This window comes from Nannospalax galili, unplaced genomic scaffold (genome assembly GCF_000622305.1).
Source record: "Nannospalax galili isolate Female #2095 unplaced genomic scaffold, S.galili_v1.0 scaffold197, whole genome shotgun sequence".
Taxonomy (NCBI): domain Eukaryota; kingdom Metazoa; phylum Chordata; class Mammalia; order Rodentia; family Spalacidae; genus Nannospalax; species Nannospalax galili.
The window spans coordinates 2,189,366-2,211,056 of record NW_008339846.1 but is presented as its reverse complement, the minus strand read 5'-3'; the positions used below and the strand labels follow the sequence as shown (position 1 = coordinate 2,211,056).

At 45.6% G+C, this 21,691-nt stretch overlaps 1 protein-coding gene across 2 annotated transcripts in view; it reads right to left on the bottom strand.

Moving 5' to 3' along the window:
* Tent4a (terminal nucleotidyltransferase 4A) overlaps positions 1–21,691 on the bottom strand; it is a 51,388-nt gene that overhangs the window by 16,094 nt on the left and 13,603 nt on the right. For both annotated transcript variants that reach the window (XM_008834575.3, XM_017798555.2), the window contains exons 2-7: positions 8,338–8,461; positions 7,636–7,682; positions 6,451–6,571; positions 4,395–4,502; positions 3,476–3,604; positions 1,350–1,563 (exon numbers count right to left, since the gene is read on the bottom strand). In XM_008834575.3, the coding sequence (XP_008832797.1) occupies positions 1,350–1,563; positions 3,476–3,604; positions 4,395–4,502; positions 6,451–6,571; positions 7,636–7,682; positions 8,338–8,427 (709 nt within the window). In that variant the 5' untranslated portion in view covers positions 8,428–8,461. The remainder of the gene's footprint in view (positions 1–1,349; positions 1,564–3,475; positions 3,605–4,394; positions 4,503–6,450; positions 6,572–7,635; positions 7,683–8,337; positions 8,462–21,691) is intronic.

Here is a 21,691-nt window from a genome sequence, read left to right as displayed (position 1 = left end):
AGGTAAGGTTTATCTGAGAACAACTGGTCTTTGCCCAAGATTTATCTACAATGACACACAGTAATTAAAAGTCCCAGACTGGTAGAACTAACCTTCTCGAGTGTTTAACAGACATACTTTGAGGCCTATACTAATTTGGTAAGAGAGACATAAAGGACAGTTTTTGCTCCTTGACCTCCTAGGTCGATTAGTTCCAGGGGACTATGAGCATCTAGGAGCCAGGGGCTCCTCCCAAGCTCATGTGACCCCTGAGGAACAGATCCTCAAACGGCCTTAAGAGTAAAAATAAATTGGTTTATTAGGGCCAACTGTATGGCCTTAAACACCCAAAAGGAAAATATAACCTAAGATTAAAGGGGCCAACATAATTTTTTAAGAGTCCATATGTATAGCTAAAGGCTACATAACAAGCATCAATGCCAGATAGGAGATACCTTCTTTTCAGTTGTTGGCCAGGGTGGCCAAAGGTACTCCCAGACAGTAACCCAGCATAAAACTGGGAAAATGAACAGCAAACCTCAATCTTATCTAAAGGAATATTGACAACTGATTGCTGCTAGATGAGGAACAGCTGACCTTTCTAAAACAAAGACCTCTAGATAGGCTGACTAGATTTACCAGAAGGGCAAGTAGTGGGAATGGCTAGGGGTGCCGACAACACAGCAGGCAATAGCAGGAATATCAGAGTATAAGGGATCTAGTGGGGGGAGGGAGTCTATGGGAGGGTGCTACCTGGGAAGTGGGTATAAAAAAATTAATTAAAAAAATAATGATAATTCTTCAAAGCATAAAAATTTTCTCCTTAATAATTAGTAGATATGAAAAACATTACCATTGAAATCTACCTGATGACTTTATATCCATGCTCAGATGCCAAGGAGCTCAGAAAGTAAGTGACTGTGACTAGTAATAGATATATAGAGATTAGAAACTCATGTACATCTTAGTGTCAATTAAAAATGAATTTTTCTCTTTGAAACTGTGTATTTTAATAATGAAATGAAGATCTTTTTTTGAAGTTTAAAACCTCATTTAATTTTATGTTACAGCCAATTTTGAAAAAGATGCATCTTAGCTCTGGAAATTGTTACTGAACATGTCAATGCTAATGAAATGAAATGCTTCTTCTAATTATATGGTTATCAAATAAAATAATAATATAATAATATTATTACTAAGCTAATTAGCATAAAGACTCCAGAAAGTGTTGCTGAGATCTGCGACCCAGGAAGAACTGTCATCAAGAGCAGATGCCCTGCCCTGGGCTCTGAGAGCCAAGCTTGGCCTCCCTGACTCTCCAGGATACCTGAGAGTCTCCCAACTCCCAGTCACAGAAGGGATGAGCTCACCAGGCAGCAGGGGGTCCTCAATGCACAGCATCGACGGTCGGTACCCGCTGGTCATGGCTTTCATGATCTCTTCTTTGGCGATGTAGGCACCTCCTTCTTTTATTCTAATACCAGTTTTCAGGTAATTAAAATTTCTTCCATAGAGTTCAAAAAATTCTACAAGAAGCATTCCAAGGTTTTCGTCTGCTCTCCGGGCATCAATTCTTGGGTGCAACTATAAAAGCAAAGCAGCCACAATGTACAAATTCAAGTTATGCTCAAAGAGTGAATCTAGCAGCCTCTTCAGGAAACCACAATGGGGGCAGGAGGGGGTCAAAACAAACATCCTGATGTCAATATCCACTCATGCTTGAGCTTCTGACACTGGTAGACAGAACAGTGCCTTCCAAGCACACATAAAATTAGCTTAAAGTTTCCTGATGATGATAATGTTTTCCATATTCTGGACAATTGAGTCATGTGAATGGTAGATGCCATTTAGATTCCAGTCCTCTTACTTTCATTCTGACCTGTCACCAATAGGTGGCAGTATGAGATTGAACAGTATCACACATCACGTGAGCAGAACATGAGATGACTAGGTTTTACTCCGCACAGGCAAGGGGCACTGAATTCAGTACTCAATGACCTAGGCTTCCATACACAGCAGGCCTAGCTCAGCACCACACGTCTGTCAAGCACGTCACTACCTCATTCTGACCCTTGGCCACTGTCCCCCTGGCAATTTCTAAGTGTCACTGACTTAATACACCTATTCTCCTCAACCATCCAGACCTCTGCTGCCCACTACAGCCAGCACTGTGAAGAACTTAACAGCAACACATCCATCTGGCTGGACGCACTCCAAGTACTCAAGAGCAGATGTGGTCTGTGGTCTGCTTGATCGCACAGGGAATATTCTGTCTTTTGCACACTTACTGGACAGTGCCAGTCTAGACGGGGATGGGCAGGTCACAGAAGTGGAACCCTGACCAAACATTTTGCTGATAGGAAGCAGAGTCCCACAAGGAAAGATACCTTGTATTTTCAAAGTCTCCAGAATTTTGGTTTCCAATGACTACCTACCCCCAGGGTCTAAGAGGAGGTTTTTGCCTCTCCTTGATTCTCTTCCTTATTCTACTCCTGGCCTTTAGCCAGAAATCAAATATCCAAAAGTCAGCCCACTGACCCAGTTGCTGTGAGACCTGAGGAAGAATTGGCTCTAACAGCACCAGAGATAGGGGAAGGGTGGCATCCATGCTACGGCCTGTGAAGGTCCAACAGCTCAAGGACCCCAGCACACCAGGAACCCCTGGGAAAGCCTCAGGCGTGGTTACACATCATGGCTGTCATTACTACAAGGCACATGAAAACAGCTCAGATCAGGAACAGGTGAAGCAGTAAGAACAGAGGGGTGCTTGGTTAGAACAACGTCAACTGCAATGGAAGAAGTGCTAGACCAGAGCCTGGCACTCAGACTAAGGCCAGCCTAGCCTACAGAGTGAACCCTGCACAACACAAATGGAGAAATGAGGAAGCAAGGAGAGCACTACTCAACAAAAAGATTATATGAAATTTACAATCAACTATTGGTGGCTTATTAATCTTAGAAGGCCTGCCAGGTGTGATGGCTGTCATCTGTAATCCCAGCACTAGGGAAACTTGAGTCAAGAGGATTGCCATGAGTTCAAGGTAGCCTGGGCTACATAGTGAGTTCCAGGGTAGCCAGGACTATAAGATCTCATCTCCAAAACACCAATTGGAGCTTTTGTCATATTTTCCCCATATATGGCACCTACCCTTTATTCTAAGACTATTCAATATAATAACATCTTAAGTGCCAGGGAAAACAGCTTTTTATTGTTTGAAGAAATGAACTACCCCCGCCCCCTTTCTGGAGCTTGGAAAGATAACACCTGACTTCTGGTGGAACCTGCATCTAGACAGCACACATCAACTACAGACTCCAACTGCAGGACTCACAAAGCCACCGACCAAGAGAGCAGCTCCCTGACCTGAGTCAGAGCCAGAACAGAAGCAGGAAGGAGGGCAAAGCCTGCTGCAGCCCAGGGAGATGCTGGTCAGCTGCTGACCAGGGCCTCTCCTTCCACCAACTCAACACAGAAGTTCAGAGAAGGCACACTCACCTGCAGAAAGCTGATGGCCATTAAAATGAGGCTGTAAGAGCTAATTCCACCTGTGAAAACTTCATTCAGATCCCTCTGCAGGAGGAACTGTTTCAACACTAAAATTAAGTAAGGCAGCAAGGAGTACTTCTGTAATTCAAAAGAAAAAAGAGTGACCAGTCAGTGAGATGCTTTCAAAGACATTTCAGAGCACGTTTCACACGAGAAAGGAACGGTTCATTAATCCTCCTGCCCACCTCAAGCTGTCTCAAACTTTAGGGGGGCCTAATGATCCACATTGTCTGAGGAAGTTGTGAAAAGACCCTTCCCAGGCAGTGATTCACTGGGTCAGGGTTGGGGCCCTGCCACAAGGAACTCCAAGCTTGAAGTTGCTCAGAGGGAGTGAACAGGTCTGCTCGCCCCATGAACAGGGTCATCTACGGTACAAATACTCCGTCAGACCAGATGAGAAAGATTGAGAATGTAGAAAAGAACAAAGATCCCAGGGCTGGGTGTGCCTGACTGCCAATATCCCTGGACAGCCCCAGAATGCATGAGCTTGAGCACCAAGCCCATCCTCACAACCACGGGCACTGAGCTCTTCAAAGTGAGTCAACCTAGTTAGACCTTGACTCAAGTCAACTGTGAGTAGCCCTGAACTAGATTTCTGAATGTGACCCTTGAGCCAGGAGCAAGGCCACTGTGCAGTAACCACAATCTTCACAAAGCTCTCCAAAATAAAGGTTCAACTTTAAAAGGCAATCGGAAAACTGGCTACATACTCCCCATGTTCCTCTAGAAACCCTGTGCGGGGTAAGTAACCGCCGGGCATAGCCGACGCTGCTCACAATGCTGACACTGTTCGAAATTCTCAACATCTGAGAACGAGTACCAGGAGAGCTCACATCCGCCTCCACTGTGGGACCTGCTGGAACTGTACCTTCATGTAGTTTTTGATGAACTCCGCTGCCCGGACACCAGTCTCCATGTTAAAGCTGATGTCGACTTTGACTTCAGTCTCCTGATCTGTGAGCTTTATTATTGGCACCTGTAAAGATTTCATTTAAATAAACTGCTTTGTTGCACAACATTCTGCACAGACTGACACCAAAATATTGGCAAAGTTGTATAGAGGTTTTTCTTTCTTTATAAATAGGGATTGGGGGGGGGGGGAAGGTCAGATTTTAAAGAAAAGGGACTTTGTCAGGGTTAATCTCAAGACCAAGATGATACCCACCCAGCACTACCCCATCAGGGCAGGACTCCCCCAGGCTGACTCTACTGGAATGGAGGACAGAGACAAAGGGAAACAGGGGCCTAAGGAAAGAGGACATGGGTGAGAAGGACATGCAGCCTCAGAGGCCACACCATCCATGCCTTGGTAATCCTACTTCTGCTTGGTACAATTCTGGAGAACTTTCACACACACAAGTCAATTTTAGGAAATAAGCAGTGACATGACACTACTGATTTCAGAATGGCTGTTGCAAATGGACAGACCATACCAGACACATGAGCCCCCAGCACCACAAGATCCTGAGCAAAAGACATTACGGGTATGTGCGCAGAAAGAGTGCCTCCCTGTAGCTGAGATGGGCCCATGCTCAGATGCTCAGGTGACAAAAGAAAAGGTAACAGTACCCAGTGTGCCACCACTGGGAGGCCATGTGGACCAAGCAGTGACCACAACACTCTTCAAAGTGCTGTCTGTCCTCAAAGTTCGAGAACTCAGGAAAATCAGCTACTCTCTACACCTTCTACAGCTGAATGATGAAACCTGAGAGAAACCCCTCCTGCCTTGCTCACTGTCCAATGGGCTCATTTTCATCAACTGCACAAACATGAATGACAAGTAAGGAGACAGCCAGAAGGCCAGCGATGGACTGATGGCTAGACTCCTCCCTGGATAAAGGACAAGAGGGACAGGGGTGGGAACATGGCTGAGAGGACCGAGCACAGCAGGGATCCTGGCTACAGCAGACTGCCTAGATGTTTAAGGCACCCTGGTCCAACTCCTTGCGGGTGCAGGCCTTAGTGTCCGCGGTGTCCTCAGTGTCCTCGATACCAAACGTGATTCTCAGTGAGCATGGCTGGGAGGACTGAGTACAACATGGCATTAGGCATCTCAGGAAGTGACCAAAGCTCATCTCCGAGAAGAGCTCAGGTGTACAGAAGGTACTATGGGAAGCTGGGCCTACAGTGTCTGCAGCTGGGTGCTAGGGAGAAGCACATGTGCTTTCAGAAGACGCTCACTGACACTCAGGGAATGTGCTTACTATCTGAACGCCCTCTGACCCCAGGCAAAAGCACCTGGCAGGGCAGGTACTGGAGCCCACATCAGACCTTCCCATCAGATCAGCTGTGAGAGGATGCTCCTACCTGCGCCACTCACTCTGCAGATAAGCTGATGCACCAGTTCACTTCAAAGCTGAAGCACAAGCCCACAGCAGCTGAGCTGGCAGCTGTCACACACCAGAGCCAGGGACTCAGACATCCTGAGCTGTCTCTAACCTGAACTACTATGAAAGTCATAGGAATTCACAAGAACCGGCCTCTCTTCCAGCTGCTTCTCCTGACAGGGCCCTTTCATATGCAGACACAGCTCTGGGTAGCAGAGGAACTTAAGTTTTCCTTTCTTCAATACACAATAAAGCCATGCTCAGATCTGAGTTGCCCTCCTGAGAACGGCAGCACAGATCGCTGGCTTCTCTGCCAGCCACTCTCCTTTCCTTCTCTTCGAACACATGTAAACACAACCCTCTCTTTTAGGGCCAAGAGCAGCTTCAAGATCTCACAAATGCCAACAAGCCAGGTAATCACTGGACAGGCTCTCAGCTGGTAAGCATGAAGACGATAACTATGTTTACAACTCACATAGAGACTCTTCAAAATGCAGCCAGTGACCTCAGTCAAGCAGCATGAGCCAGTCATGGGGCAGATGCTGGCACAGTGTGGGGACTCCCACTTGGGTAGAGGTGCCAGCCCCCAATACTCACTGTAGCTTTGTCAAGGACTTTGATGGAACAAGGCTCAGCCACATTGTGCTTCCTCAGGGCTTGTTCCAACAGCTGTAATGGAGGACGTTCCCACTTGCCAAAGACAACCAGGTCTATGTCACTGGACAGAAGAGAAATGTACATCAGTCACTGCACCCCTCACCAAAAAGTGACCCTATGTGGGAGGTCAGTGCCACAGCACACCATCTCCAAAAGGCGAGGGCATAATCCCATGAAGAACCTAAGCTTACACACTGAAATGCAGTTTCTGAGTCATCCACTCTCTGAAAAAGCCATGCCTCCCAGCCCAGATGCCTATGCTGGCTTCACTGGTTCCCACCTCAAAGCCTTGAGTCCTCGAGAACTTTGAACTGGTTCAGCTTCCCACTGTCCCTGCCAGTGCCAGCCCCTACCACAGCCCATCAGCTTCCAAACGCTAACTGGCAGGAGGCAACAAAAACCTCCAAAGACACAACGCATGTGAAAATCTGGACACGAGAAGACAATTTAGAATATAAATCTGACATTTTGCTTGCACATAAAAACCCTCATGGAATACTGTTCAAACAGAACTGTGCTTGAATCTTCATTAAAACTTTATCAGCAGAATATTCTCTAATACATGCACTCTTCCACAGTCCTTACTGTGTAACGAATATGCACTCCATGTATGGGGTTGGGGGAATCCCACTTAAAGGCAATCGCCAGTACAAGAGTACTGAGGTGGGGCCTTTCTGAGGGGATCTTTTGAGGTCACTGCTTTCAGGGATAGAGCAAGGCCCTGGTCACAGGAAGAATTAGTTATAAAAGGGAAGAATTTGACCCAGTAGTGGCCTCTGAATCTTGGACTTCCCAATCCTCAGAACTGAGAGTTAAAGAGGCTTCCACTGCCTACAATCCAGCCAGTCTGTGGGTCTCTGTTATAGAAGAAAATGAAGACAGGCATCTCATTCATCTTTTTCTATCTCTAGTGCCCAACATTCTTGTTCTACAACAAATTAAATGCAAGAGGAAAAATGCCAAGCAAGCAATTCATTGCCTTAGTACTAAATTAAGTTTTCCTTCCTGCCAATTCTCCCTGTGTGCCCCAATCTCTCTTCAGCTGGCAGTTCTAGCCTCAGATATACAGATACCATCTACACCAATAAACACTAAGTAAAAGCCGCAGTGAGCTGAGCGACTCACCTTGTTGGAAGATAGAGACCTGTACTAAAGCTGCCAAATATCTGCACCTGAAAAGAAAACGCCCCACAGTTAAGTCAGCAGACAGCCATCACGTCTTCAAAATATCAACAAACAAGCAATATTTAAGGGAGGGACTGGGGGAAACGGGGGGGGGGGGGGGGGGGGGGGGGGGCAGGTGAAATGGTACAACCGGTTAAAAAAAACTCTCGGTATCTTGACATTAAAGTCCAGCTCACCAGGCACTACAAACACCCACATACCTCATCTCCACCAATACTCATTCATGTAAGAGTGAGGTACGAGGAAACACTTTCCACTTTTAATGAAAGGGGCATGTTGTATGCCATACGGTGTAGGAATGGGAAGCAGGAGCGAACAGGGGAGAGGGCAAATTTCTAATCTGAAAATGATTTCAAAACAAGAACGATCCCATCAAAAAAAGAGAGAAGATTCCTTAGGCCAACAGTCTGCACACAACTGTGCGCCTGTGTGCTAACCAATGGCTAGAACACATCCGGGTTTGACTCAGCAGTGCAGAGTGGGGAGTACATTTCTCAGCAGCTCCCAGGCAACACTGTTCAGGAGGACCACGCATGCAGAGCCACTACCATTGGCCAATGGGAAGCATGTGTGGATCCAGCTGACAATCACAGAACATTCACACTGACTTGCTATGTACTACATGACACGGGAGATACCCACGTCAGCCGTTGGCCAGAGGTCTTTCACCACGGTTTCAATCCGCTTTACCACTTCCCTTCTCATGGCAGCTTCTTCAGGACACGGGGACATGAAGTTGTAAAAGTCAATTATCTCCTCATGAAGTCTGTGGGGTAAAGAAAAACAAGAGAGATGTAATTAAGCAGAATCCGACCTTCCATTCTGTAGATCAAAATATATTTCTGGCCACTTAAAATCCAGTTTTTCTGGAAAATAACAAAATGAAAACTCGGGAGTACATGGAACCTCCCAGCATGGTCTAGCCGATCATGATGAACTCTGTCAATTCCAAATATTAAGGAATTTATGGGGCTGGAGAGATGGCTCAGCAGTGAAGAGCACTGACTGCTCTTGTAGAGGCCCCGGGTTCGATTCCCAGCACCCACATGGCAGCTACGAACCGTCCTTAACTCTAGTTCCAAGGGAATCCGAAGCCCTCTTCTGACCTCCACGGCACTGCATGACACGGGTGCACTCACATACATGCAGGCAATACATGCATACACATAAAAGTGATAAATAAAATTTTAAGACAAAAAAGAAACTTATGACTGGCCTTTAAAGATGTTTTCAAAAGAATTTCAGTGACTTCACATTAAGAAAACATGAGAGCTGCATTCATGACATAGACATTTTCCAGTGAATGCCACAGGAGCACAGCAGATAGCAGAAATGCAACCATCAGCACCAAGGCACCTTGCTGGGTGCCTCACACACTAGGCAGCAGATAACCTGAGAGAGGAAAAAGACACGCACAACAGACCCACATCTCAGCAGTCACAGTCTCAGGAAGCTCCTGCTGGCTGTCCACTAAGTGCAATGCAGAAAATAAGTGGAGGAGCTCAGGACTCAAAATGGGAGTGAGAAAGATCACAGCATGAGATCAGGGGTGGAGGACTTGAGAAACATGCACAGTTAAATAACTGTCCCAAAGTCCAGAAAGAACACTAAGGCTAGCTCACTAAAATTCTAGCTATGTCCCACACAGACTTAACACACGCAAACACCTTGCGGACAGGAAAGTCTGACACTGAGCCACTCCAGGTCTCCACTTACAAAGCCGAATGCACCGCCTACCTTCTTTTGAGTTTTGTCTGAAATAGTAACAACATGAAACAATCGTCCCCAGGCTGCCCAAGTTTCATGCTGAGCTTTCTTCCTCAGGTTCAGCCCTTAGCACCAGGACCTTCCCTGACACTCCAGAGAGGAAAGCCATAGGTGACATGTGCTGCAGGCCACAGTAAATACCCAGTCAGATTTCTACTCACTTCCTTGGAGCCAGGAAGAGGGTGGCTAGCATTCTTCCAGGGATAAATAAGTCCACGGCCTGCCCAAGTGCCCAGAGCAAGAAGTGGTACCCAGTGGAACAGGGGTGTCAATTCCAGGGCTCTTGCCCTACTGTGGAGGCAGGACAATCACTATGCCAATATGAAATCGGTGATAAATGGGATCTAAGAATTAGCAACTGCTCTAAGAAACCATCAGTCAAGAATACATGTGCTTTGTGTTGTCAGAGTACAAAGGATCTTACTGCCATCCGCTGCCTACTTAGATGATGGGGCCAGACCAAAAAAGCGTCCTACTGGCCTTTCCTCCTGGAAGTAAGCATGGTCATCAAGACACAACATGACTCAGCCAGGGAGGAGAAGAATTTGGCAACTTGTAACAGCTGTCAACAGAGATAGACAGGAAAGTAAAATCAGCACCGCTGTCACACCTGGGCAGACATAAGAACCTGTGTCTGCCTCCTGCTCCAGTTCTCTATGGAACCCCTAAAGGGGAAGGTGTGAGGCCAGGGAAGGCAAACCACTGGTCATGCAGAGAACTATGGGACAGGAGCGCTCAACAAAACCCGCAAGAGGGGCATAGAGTGCCAGCTCCCGGCACCATGCACACTCTACCCAGGCTGCTGCCTCCTTGCAGCACACAAGGATGGGCTAGAGACTGCTTGGGCTGGGAAGACACCTTGTGCAACCAAGAGCTCATCACTCATCACAGCTCATCAGGTCCAGAACAGTGAGCACTCATGCCAAGTCAACCCCATGTGGAGGACGACCAACCACCCTATGCTAAAAGACCTGGCTTAACCTCATCAGTCTCGTCTTTGTCTATACAACAACAAGTTACCAACATTTTGACAACAGTACATATCCTCTACACTGCATAACTTGACTTGTTAGCAGAAACCAGAAACAAAGAACAAAGAAAAGCTATTGAAAACTGTGAGAAAGATCAAGTCACATACAAAGGCAGGCCCATCAGAATAACAGCTGACTTTTCAAAGGAGACTACGAAAGCCAGAAGGGCTTGGACCCACGTCCTACAAGTCATGAAGAACACAGCTGCCAGCCCAGACTACCATACTCAGCACAATTATGAGTTGTAATCAAAGGACAAAGCAAAACTTTCTATGATACAAAGAAGATTTAAGGAATTTATGTCCATGAAGCTTGCTCTACAGAGAATACTTGATAGAATACTTCAGTCTAAAGAGAAGATTAAATACTCTCAAGAGTGCACAAAGAATAAACAATTCCAGAACAGGTAACCAAAAGAGGTCTAAGGAAACAGCACAAAGCCAACCCAACTCCCCAATAAAAAGGCACAGACTAACTCACTGGATTAGAAAGCAGGAACCACCAATCTGCTGCCTCCAAGAAACACACATCACCATCAATGATCAACTCCACCTCAGGGCAAAAGGGTGGAAAAAGGTCTTTCAAGCAAATGGAACTAAGAAATAAGCAGATATAGCTCTTCTAGTACCTGACAACATAGACGTCAAACTAGAACTAGTCAGAAGAGACAGGGAGGTCACTTCATACTCATTAAAGGAAAATACACTGGGAAGATATCACACTCCTAAACATACGCACCACACACAGACACCCAATTTCACAACAGAAACTGTTAGATCTGAAATCACACACTGACTCCAACAAAGTGATAGTGGGTGACTTCCATATCCCACTGTGACCAAGAGTCAGGTCAACCAGACAGAAACTAAATACAGAAACCCCAGAGATAAATGACATCATAAATCAAATGGATCTGACAGCTACAGAACATCCCACCCAAACATCAAACAATACACTTTCTTCTCAGCAGGAGAGGGGACATTTTCAAAAATTGGCTACATGACAGGACACAAAGCAAGTCTCCACAAATTTAAGAAAACTGAACTATCATCCTGTATTCTATCTGACCACAACAGAGTAAAGCTGGATAGCAACAAGAGAATTGGGAAAAAGTACATAAAGTCACAGAAACTAAGCAACACATTACTGAGTGAAAACTGAACCAAGGGAGAAATCAAGAAGGAAATTTAAAAATTCCTAGGATTAAATGAAAATGAAATACACCAAAATATATGGGACACAATGAAGGCAGGACGTCCTAGGAGGAAAATGGAAGGCACTAAGGGCCTACATCAGAACATCAGAAACATCTATGAAACTTGATGCACCCAAAGGCCTTGGAAAACCAAGAATAAACAACACCTAAACAGGACAAGAAGAAACAAATGAAACGAGACTAAAATTAATGAAATAGAAAATATGAAGAACCAATGAAACTAAGAATGCACCTTTGAAAAGATTAACAAGATTGACAAACCAGATTAACCAAAAGAGAACAGACCCAAATTAATAGACTCAGAGATGAAAAGGGAAACATTTCAATGGACACTGAGGAAATTCAGAAAACCATAAGGACATACTTTAAAAATCTATATTCCACTAAACTGGAAAATCTAGCAAAAATAGAAATATTTCTAGATACATACAACCAACCAAAGTTAAATCAAAATGACATAAATAATTTAAAGAGACCCATAACAACCAACAAGATACACACAGTAATTAAGATCTCCCAACTGGGGCCAGAGAAATGGCTCAGCAGTTAAGAACACCTGATGTTCTTCCAGAGGACCTGGGTTCAGTTCCTAGCACCCACGTTGTGGCTAACAACCATCCGTAACTCCAGTTCAAGAGGATTCGATACCCTCTTTTGACCTCCACAGGCATTGAAAGACATGGGTGCACCTGCATACATTCAGGCAATGCATTCATATACATAAAATAAAAAAATTTTAAGACACTGAAAAAGGAATTGATGATGAAAAGACCTCCTGTGCTCATGGATCAGTAGGATATTGTGAAAATGGTCATTCTACCAAAAGCAATTTACAAATTCTAGGCAATACCCATTAAAATTCCAATACAATTCCTCACAGAAACTGAAATCTCAAATTTCATATGGAACAAAAAACGAGGACAGCCCAAACAACCCTGAACATCGAAAGAACTACTACAGCCATTACCATCACTGATCTCAAACTATACTACAGATCTATAGTAATAAAAACAACATGGTGCTGGCGTAACAACAGACACACTGATCAGTGGACGAGAATTGAGGACCTTAAGTCCATGCATTTACAGCAAACTGATTTTTGACAAAGGAGTCAAAAATACACACTGGAAAAAAAGAAAAAAGACAGCATGTTCAACAAATGGATCAAGAACCTCAACATAAGAGCTGGTGCCCTGAATCTGACAGAGGAGGAAGGAGGAGCTACACTGGATCAATCTTATATGCACTGTAAAGGGCTTTCTGAACAGGACTCCTATAGCTCAGGCATTAAGTCTGATAATGATCAATGGGACCTCATAAAAATAAAAAGCTTCTGTACATCGAAGGATGTCATTATTTGAATGAAGAGGCCACCTACTGAACAGGAAAAAATCTTTACCTGCTATACCTCTGACAGAGGGTTAATGTCTAGAATAGTGCAAAGAACTCAAAAAACTAAACATCAAAGAAACAAACCAATTAAAAATTGGGGCAAGACATTACCACTGAAATCTACCTGATGACTTTATATCCATGCTCAGATGCCAAGGAGCTCAGAAAGTAAGTGACTGTGACTAGTAATAATCAGATATATAGAGATTAGAAACGCATGTGCATCTTAGTGTCAACTGTATTAAAAATGAATTTTTCTGTATCAAACTGTGTATTTTAATAATAAAATGGAGATCTTTTTTAAAGATTAAAACCTCATTTAATTTTATGTCTTATAGGGTTTATACGGAGTACAATATTGTATAACTGTAATAATTCAACTGTAAACCTAAAAATGTACAGCCAATTTTGAAAGAGATGCATCTGCATCTCAGCTCTGGAAATTGTTACTGAGTATGTCAATGCTGTTGTAATGAAATGCCTCTTCTAATTATGTGGTTATTAGATAAATAATTTTAAAAAGGAAAAGAAAATTTAAAAAAAATATTACCATCATGTGTCCTGGTACTAGAGTCTAGCCAAGTTCACATGTAAAATTAACCCTCACAACTGTCATTATATTACTGCTGGATTTATTATTTCCTCTTTAGGTAAGGACTCTAGGGCACTAAAAAAATAAATAGTTGAGTAGAGAAAACGTGTCTCCTTAAAAAAAAATTGGGGCAAGAAATTAAACAGGGAGTTCTCAAAAAATGAAATGCAGATGGCTGAGAAATATGATTTTAAATTTACCACATCTTTAGTCATCAGGAAGATAAAAATTAAAACTATTTCGAGATTTCATCTTACTCCATCCAGAATAGCTAAGATTCAAAAGCAAACAATGAGAAATGCAGGTGAGGAAAATGGACTCTTATTCACTGCTGTGAAGTGCAAGCTGGTGCAGCCACCACGGAAATCAGTGTAGAGGGTTCCTCAAAAAGCTAGAATTAGATCTCCCACATGATCAAGCTACACCACTCTTGGGTATATATCCAAAGGATTCTGTACTACAGAAATGCCTGCTCACCCATGTTCACTGCTGCTCTATTCACAATACCCAGCATATGAAAGCCTAGATGTCCATCAACTGATGAATGTTTAACAAAAGTATAGTACATTTACACAGCAGAATGTTATTCAACTGTTAAGAAAAATGAAATTCTGAAATTCTCAGATAAATGGATGGAACTAGAAATAATCATCCTGAGTGAGGTAACCTAGACAAAAGTCATATGTTCTCTCTCATGAATGGATGCTTTGAACCCTTACATATGCATGTTTCAACTAGAAAATCCATAGAGGTCAGTAAACTACTAAGAGTCATGGGGGGGGGTTCATGGGAGGGGAGCTAGAATACAATGATATAAGGGGAAAGTAAAATAATGGACTAAGGAGGGTTAAATGGGGAGGGAAATGGGAGGGCAGAGCAGAGAACAAGTGTGGGGAGGGACAGCTTACACTAAAGGCCTTTAGGAAAAGGCGTATGGAAACACCTACCATTACAGGTTCCTTAGAATTCTTAAAAGTATGTACATACACAATATAAAAAGAGATTAAAAGGACACTGCCCCATTACACACCACAGGCTAGCAAAGAAAAAGCCCAGTGCCAGGAACGGACTCCCTATATTGAGGCTGTTGACCAGGGGTGCCAAAGACCGTCAAACAACACTGGCCACTGCCCACGTTCTTAGTTACCCACCAGAACTTCACAGTAAGACCCCACTGCTGAAGACATCACATGCATGAGCTCTAAAACAGTAATCAAGCTGGTGCCGACTTCACAGTCTCACCTCTACTGGCTAGCTGTCATAGTGCTGGAAGGTGCTACGCTACTGGAAGAGGAAAGCAGTATCAACCTTAAGCAGCTGTGAACTCTGGGAGCTACACCTGGCCTGGAGAGATATGCCCACTGGCACAATGGTGGCTCCACAGTGGTAGGGGAAACCAACCACTTTCTGATCGGATTTAAGGTGCATTTCACAATATGGAGCCCATACACAATGCTGATATCAGACCTAGGAACATGTGACTGAACAGATCTTGGGCCATAGGAGAGAACCTACTATTATTCTACTAAATAGACACAGTACTAAACCAGCTGCTAATGACTTATTGTTATACTTATAGATTAATGCCTCTCTAACTCTCACCAATTAAGTTTCTTCAGGTAACAGCTGGTGATTAACACAGAGACCCACAACTGGTCAGTGTGTACAGGATAAGAGACTGCAGACAGATTATCCCTAAGGGACACCTATATCAAACCTCTGCCACCCAAGGCTCAGGGATCATTACTGAAGCGGGGAGTGAAGACTGTAAAAGCCAGAGGTGGTGGATGACCACAGGGAAGCAGTTCTCCAGACAGCCAGGCAGTCATACACACCAATTCACAGCAATGGTACAGCATGTACAAGTCCCACGAACGCTCAAGCCAGACAAATCCCAGCACAGACGTGGGGAAGTAGGTAAGAAACCCAAACCTAGTTGAGGAACTACTGGCAACAGATGGGCTGCCAGGAGGGGAGAGTCAGTCTCCCTTAAGAGTGACTCCAGCTAGGTTAACCAGGCTCCAATGGATGGACCGACACCAAAGGGTAATGGGAATACAAATTTGATTCCATAGGCCTTAGTGGGGGGGGGGGGGGGGGCGGGGTATGCAGATAGGAGAAGTGTTCTAAATATGAGCAAAATATATTAAATTCACAGAAATCAATAAATAAAACTTTTAAAAATCCCAACAGTACTAAAGGAAATATATTTGGAATTTTCTTTTTTTAATATTTTATTTTTTTATTTTATTTTATGTGTATGCATGTAGTACCTGCATGTAGGTAAGTGCACCCATGTCATGCAATGCCCCTGGAGGACAGAAGAGACTGTCAGATCCCCTGGAACTGGAGTTAAGTTACAGACAGTTGTTAGCTGCCATGTGGGTGCTGGAATTAGAAGCCAGGTGTTCTGCAAGAACAGTCAGTGTTCTTAATCACTGAGCCATCTCTCCAGCCCCTGGAATTTTCTTATGCAACATTAACAATCACAAATAGTTTGTCACGTTAGGAAACCACGTGATCACACCACCACAAAAGTGTCCTTGGGATCTGTGAGAGGCTGAGTCCAGGATCCCCATGGACACCAAAGCTCGTGGGTGCTCAAATTTTTCATATAAAATGATGCAGCATTTGCACAAACTCTGCACATTTCCTTCTGCATGCAAAGTGTCAGCCCTAGATGACTTAGCACAGTGCTGTGTAAATAGCTGTCAAACTGAATCATTAGGGAAATAATGGCATGGTAGGTCTGGACACACTCAGCAGATGTAGTTCCCTGAATACTTTCAAACCAGAGGACTGGATCCATGGATGCAGAGACGACAGACACAAAAGGCCGACTACATCCAGAGTTACCAGGTTCCAACCACCATCAACACAGGCCCTTCCACAGGGATAACCCCAACTATAATACCAAACCTGCCATGTATTTGATTCTCCAAAGAGTTTTCACAGAAGTTAGTCACTAAGTTTTAACCACTGCTTATTCAACAAGGAAAAGAAAATTAGTTTATTCTTTACATTATCAAAACCTTCAGGGGATTTCACAGCTGACAGACATCAACACAAAAATTACAGTCCCCTGCCTGCAGGGAATCCAGTGGTAAGTATGCCTTCCAGCTCACAGTCAGTTCCGCTCACCATGTTCAGTCTCAGAATCAAGGGCACTTCTATGCTAGAACCATAAGGGGGGCAACCTGCTGTCACCTTGGCAGGAACCAATGGCAATCCAATGCTGCTGCCCACCAGGTCTGCAGCAGGGCTCCATCCCAGAGAGAAAGCTGTATGTGCAGGCACAGAGCAGTGCCAGCTGAGGGAGCACCCTGAGCAACCCCTGCAGCTTCAAGCGGCCTAGAAGCCAGGCTGGAGCCCAAAGGGACTCCATAAAGGCAGAAGCAGCCATGCCTTTGCCCTTTCTACTTCCTGGGCCCCATTTCTCCACCTGGTGACTAGGGCTCCAGGAACTGGGACATGAGGCAGGTAGCCCAAAGAAAGGCAGCCAAGGGCACAGTGGGGAAGATAGGACAAAGTGAGCTGAAGGCCTGTGTGCTTAGACTTCTACCACTCACCATGGTGGAACATCATCTTCATACAATGGGGCCTGCCACACTCCAACTACCAAGCTAAATGCCCTGGGAAAGGTCTCCCTAGATACCAGCCTCATGTGAGGAGAGGGGTCAGCAGAGGACACAGCCCAGCAGCACAGGATCCTCTGGAGCAGAGCTTTCCACCACAGTGGTGCTGCTTCCCCCACCTCCCCATCTTGAGATCTGTACTCAATCTACATTTGCCGTTGTGTATCAATGTTTGTCTGTGAGACACCAAGGATAGCTCCTGTCCCAGAGACCACATCCAGCTCAGACTCCATCCGAAGGGGAAGACTCCACTGTGCACCACGGCACAGGAGCCTGAATAGTGGGTGCACTGTGTGGTTACTCTAAGGGGATAGAAATAGCAAGGTCTTAGTGGGTTTCAGCTTTCACCATGAAAATACTAGAAGACCAAACTACGTGAGCATTATTTTCTAGTGTGTTTTTCTACTAAAAATTAAACTTCTTTGAAAAACAAGGTAGTTTTCTTTCATAATCACTTCCCAGAGAGTCCAAACCCACTCGTAATCTCAGCACTTGGGAGGTGGAAGGAGGGTGGGGAGTTCAAGGCCAACCTCAGCTACATATCAAGGTTGAAGCCAGTTTGAGCTACATGAGAGTCTGTCTTAAAACACTGGGGAGGGGGGAGGTAGTAACAGACTTCTCATATGTGTAGTAAATTTCATCAATTTCACTTGGCTTTCAGTGCCCAAAATCAGGAGTAAAGATGTTTTAGCATGAAGCCCAAATCACTTGAGCTGTTTTAAAAACAAAGAAAGTACTATTGCATTACAAAGCCACGCCGAATTGAATAACTTCACAGAGAATACAGCTACTGATGAAAGGATGAAAGCAGCTGGCCCTCCCAGGAGGATGATCTGCCCAACTGTCTAAGAACGAATCCCGTCAGGAGAGGCTGGCTCTGGAGGAGGTTCGCAGGGCTGCACAGCCCTACTCTGCTTCCAGGTTCTTCTGCTCCTGCCCTGGGCAAAACTGCCTCCTCTTCCAGTCCCCCAGTCCCAGCCCCCATGGACTGGTCTCCCCACCCCTGCGGAGAGCACAATTTTTAGTTTGTTCTAGGGTGCCATCTCTGTGCTCAACTCTAGGCCAGCAGCTGCACTACAGCAGGTAAAGAATACAAAGACACAAGGAGCTTCTCCAGAACCATAGCCCTCAAGGACAGCCCAGACCCAAGAATGGAGCCAACACCGAAATGGTGGGTGAGGCCTGCTTCCAGCAGGACACATGGCACCTTTGCTGAAAGGTCTAGTGCTGCTTCTAGGCAAATGGATGTCAATCAAAGGTCAGATTTCATTTGGCCTTTTCTGAAAAGAAAGGGCACAAAAACTGGTGCCCTCCTCGGATCTGGTCACAAGCCAGTTTCAGCATCTCCACCTGCTCAAACTTCACAGCTGTCAACACTGTAGGTCCACCGGGCTACACACAGTCACCGCCCACCTCCTTTAACTATCAGAGGCCCCATTCATCCTCAGTTCCAAACTCTACTGGCAAGTGGTGTTAGGATCTGCTCTTACTGTACATTCCCTTCCCAGTCTTTTCCACTGCAACACTTAACAGGGTTCTTGGCTGCTCGTGTATTCTCTTCCTTCCTCCAACTCTTTCTTCAAAAGCTACACCCAGGCTTCTCAGAGACCAGAACCACCATTTGCTTCCACAACGATTGCTGTTTGCCAGAAAACAGCACCTCGGAAAAATATTTGGTGTTAACTTCTGCAATTCACTCTCTCTCTCTCTCTCTCTCTCTCTCTCTCTCTCTCTCTCGCTCTCTCGCTCTCTCGCTCTCTCGCTCTCTCTCTCGCTCTCGCTCTCGCTCTCCCCCTTCCTCCCCTCCCTCTCCCTCCCTCCCCCCTCTGTCCCTCTCTCCCCTACCTCAGGCAATTACAATTACGGTACAACTGGTTCAGACACACTACATTGCACGGCTAGGCTGGACTTGCCTTTACCTCTTTACTAATCAGAAAGAACGGGCTCTAAGCAAATGGAGAACACAAGCATCCAGGAAGGAATGGACTGAACTATTCTGAGGGGTGAACAAACCTCTTTAAAGCATCCTTTTACTGATACCGTTAACAAGCTGGTTACAGATCATTTACGTTTAATTTTAATTATGTACAAAGCATCTGAACAAATCAGAAAACTTTGAATCAGGCTGTCAAACCATTTAAATGCGGGCTCAAAGCAAGTGCAAGGTGGTGACGAGAACTGGGCCCATCTATGTTTCAGAAATCCCACCATTGCCACCAGGGTGGCTGCAGCTCCTCACAGGGCAGGGGCCTCAGCGGCATCCGTCTCCTACACAGGCTCTGAATGGAACAGCAGGCGAGGGTTCCAATGTGAATGGAAGGGAGGGCAGTGAGGCTCTGGCGCAGCCGGAAGCAGGGGAGGGTGCTGGCTAGGCTGCGGAGGAGCTAGCTCAGCTCCAGCAAGAACTGGGGAGACAAGGGAGGTTTGCTCAGACAACAGCTGCTCCCTGGGCCAGCCAAGGCTGGGGTTAGAAAGGCCTTCTACTTTCATTCTGTTCCTGTGACAAAACATTGACCAAAAGCAACTTGGAAGTTTACTCGATTGACACTTCCAGTCAACGGCCCATCATTGACGGATGTCAGGTCAGGAGCCCAAGCAGACTTGAACCAGAAAGGGATCAGCTAGCCTCCCTATATGCCCCTGGACCATCCACTCAGGTCATGGCATGGCCCACAGTGGGCTGGACCCTGTTATATCAATTAACAATCAAGACAACCCTCCACAAACATGCCCACAGGCCAGTCTGATCTAGACAACACCTCAACCGAGACTCCCTTCTGGGGTGACTTTAGGCTACTGTGAAGAGGACTAAGCTAACTATGACAAAAGGTTAATACCAACTAGTGTACACAAGCTAGCCAGGACAGGAGGGCCCTGTGGCTTTGTCATCAATATGGTCGATCTAGAGGTCACACAAATTTTGCTGGCAGTAGCAGTAGCCTCCTCTCTCCTTTCCAGGCAGACTCCTCCTGGGATCAGCCTTGTGACTGCTGAAACAGATGAGCAGCTAAGGGCCTTCCAGAGATAACCCTGAGGGGTATGAGGTGCCTGTGTGCATGCTGAGGGGTGTGATACTGCCACCCAGGTGGAGAGAAGCCAAGGACACTGCAAGAGCCCTCCTGCAATGCCTCCCTCAGAAGAGAAAGCCAGGGTTTAACTACCACACAGCAAGTTACCCATGGCAAGGGTCTGTGCTTCCTATCCCAGTGCTGGCAAAGAAAGTGCCTATTGCTACAGTCTCTAGAAAGGGCACTGGACCAGATGAAGCCAGTCTCAGCACTTCAGGACCCCTGGGTGAACTGAAACACAGCAGTGGGGCTAGCACTAAGTACCATGACTGGGCCAAGTTGGACTAGATGAGCCACAGGCCACTGCGGCAAAGAGAGGCAGACACCCACCTTCCTTAGCAATGCCCCCTCAAGGCAAATATGCCCTTAAGTACTTTGGGGGCTCAGCTTCCCAATACTTGTCTAAGAAACCCATATTCAGTTGGAGACCTGAAGAGCCTCTCAAGAGCTCACAGCAAGGACAGCGGGTAGGGCTCCACAAGATACCATTAAGGCCATAACTGAGCTGTATCTGCTAGATCCCTCCCTTGCTACAACTGAAGAACGCCTCCTTTGGGTGCTCCTGAGGGAACTGTGCCAGTGAAGCCTCAGGGCCTGAAAGACGGGGTCCTCAGTCTTGTTTACTGGCTCCACAGTTAACATTCATTAAACTGGAATGGCTACATTCTCTGCTCTTCCTCCAGATACCTTCATGCTGTGTGGAGCACACTGTGGGAGGATCCCTGGGGGCAACAGATGTAAAAGGATGCAGGGATGACAGAGACTCCAGATAGCTACTGTGTAGATGCCATCATGCAACATTTTCTCTTTTTAATTTTTATCACATTTTTACTTAATATGCCTGCGTGTGTGCGTGTGTGTGTGTGTGTGTGTGTGAAGTCTGAAAACAACTTGTGGGAGTTGGTTCCTCCTTTTACCATGGCAATTCCAGGGTTTAACTCAGGCCTTTGGCCCCTTAAGCTCTCAAAGGTCCTGGTGTCAGGAAGTCACTCTGGATGATCCCCTCCGCACCTGCAAAGTCAGGGTCCCTAAAAGTTATCCTACAATCTCCCATGCTGATGTAAAACTAGAGAGAGCTGGGTAAGAAGGAAGCACCCCATCTGACCCTACCAGCCCAGCCCAGCAGGACAGCCCTTTTGGAGGCACAAAGCCTACCACAGGACATGTCAAACAGTTCTCCAGATGTGCTCAGACTCATGGGCAGAAAATGACATCATCTCCCATGAGCTCTACTCAGGGCTTTGTGACACTGGTCAGTGAGTGAAGTCCTTAATGCTATGTTACCCACTGCACAA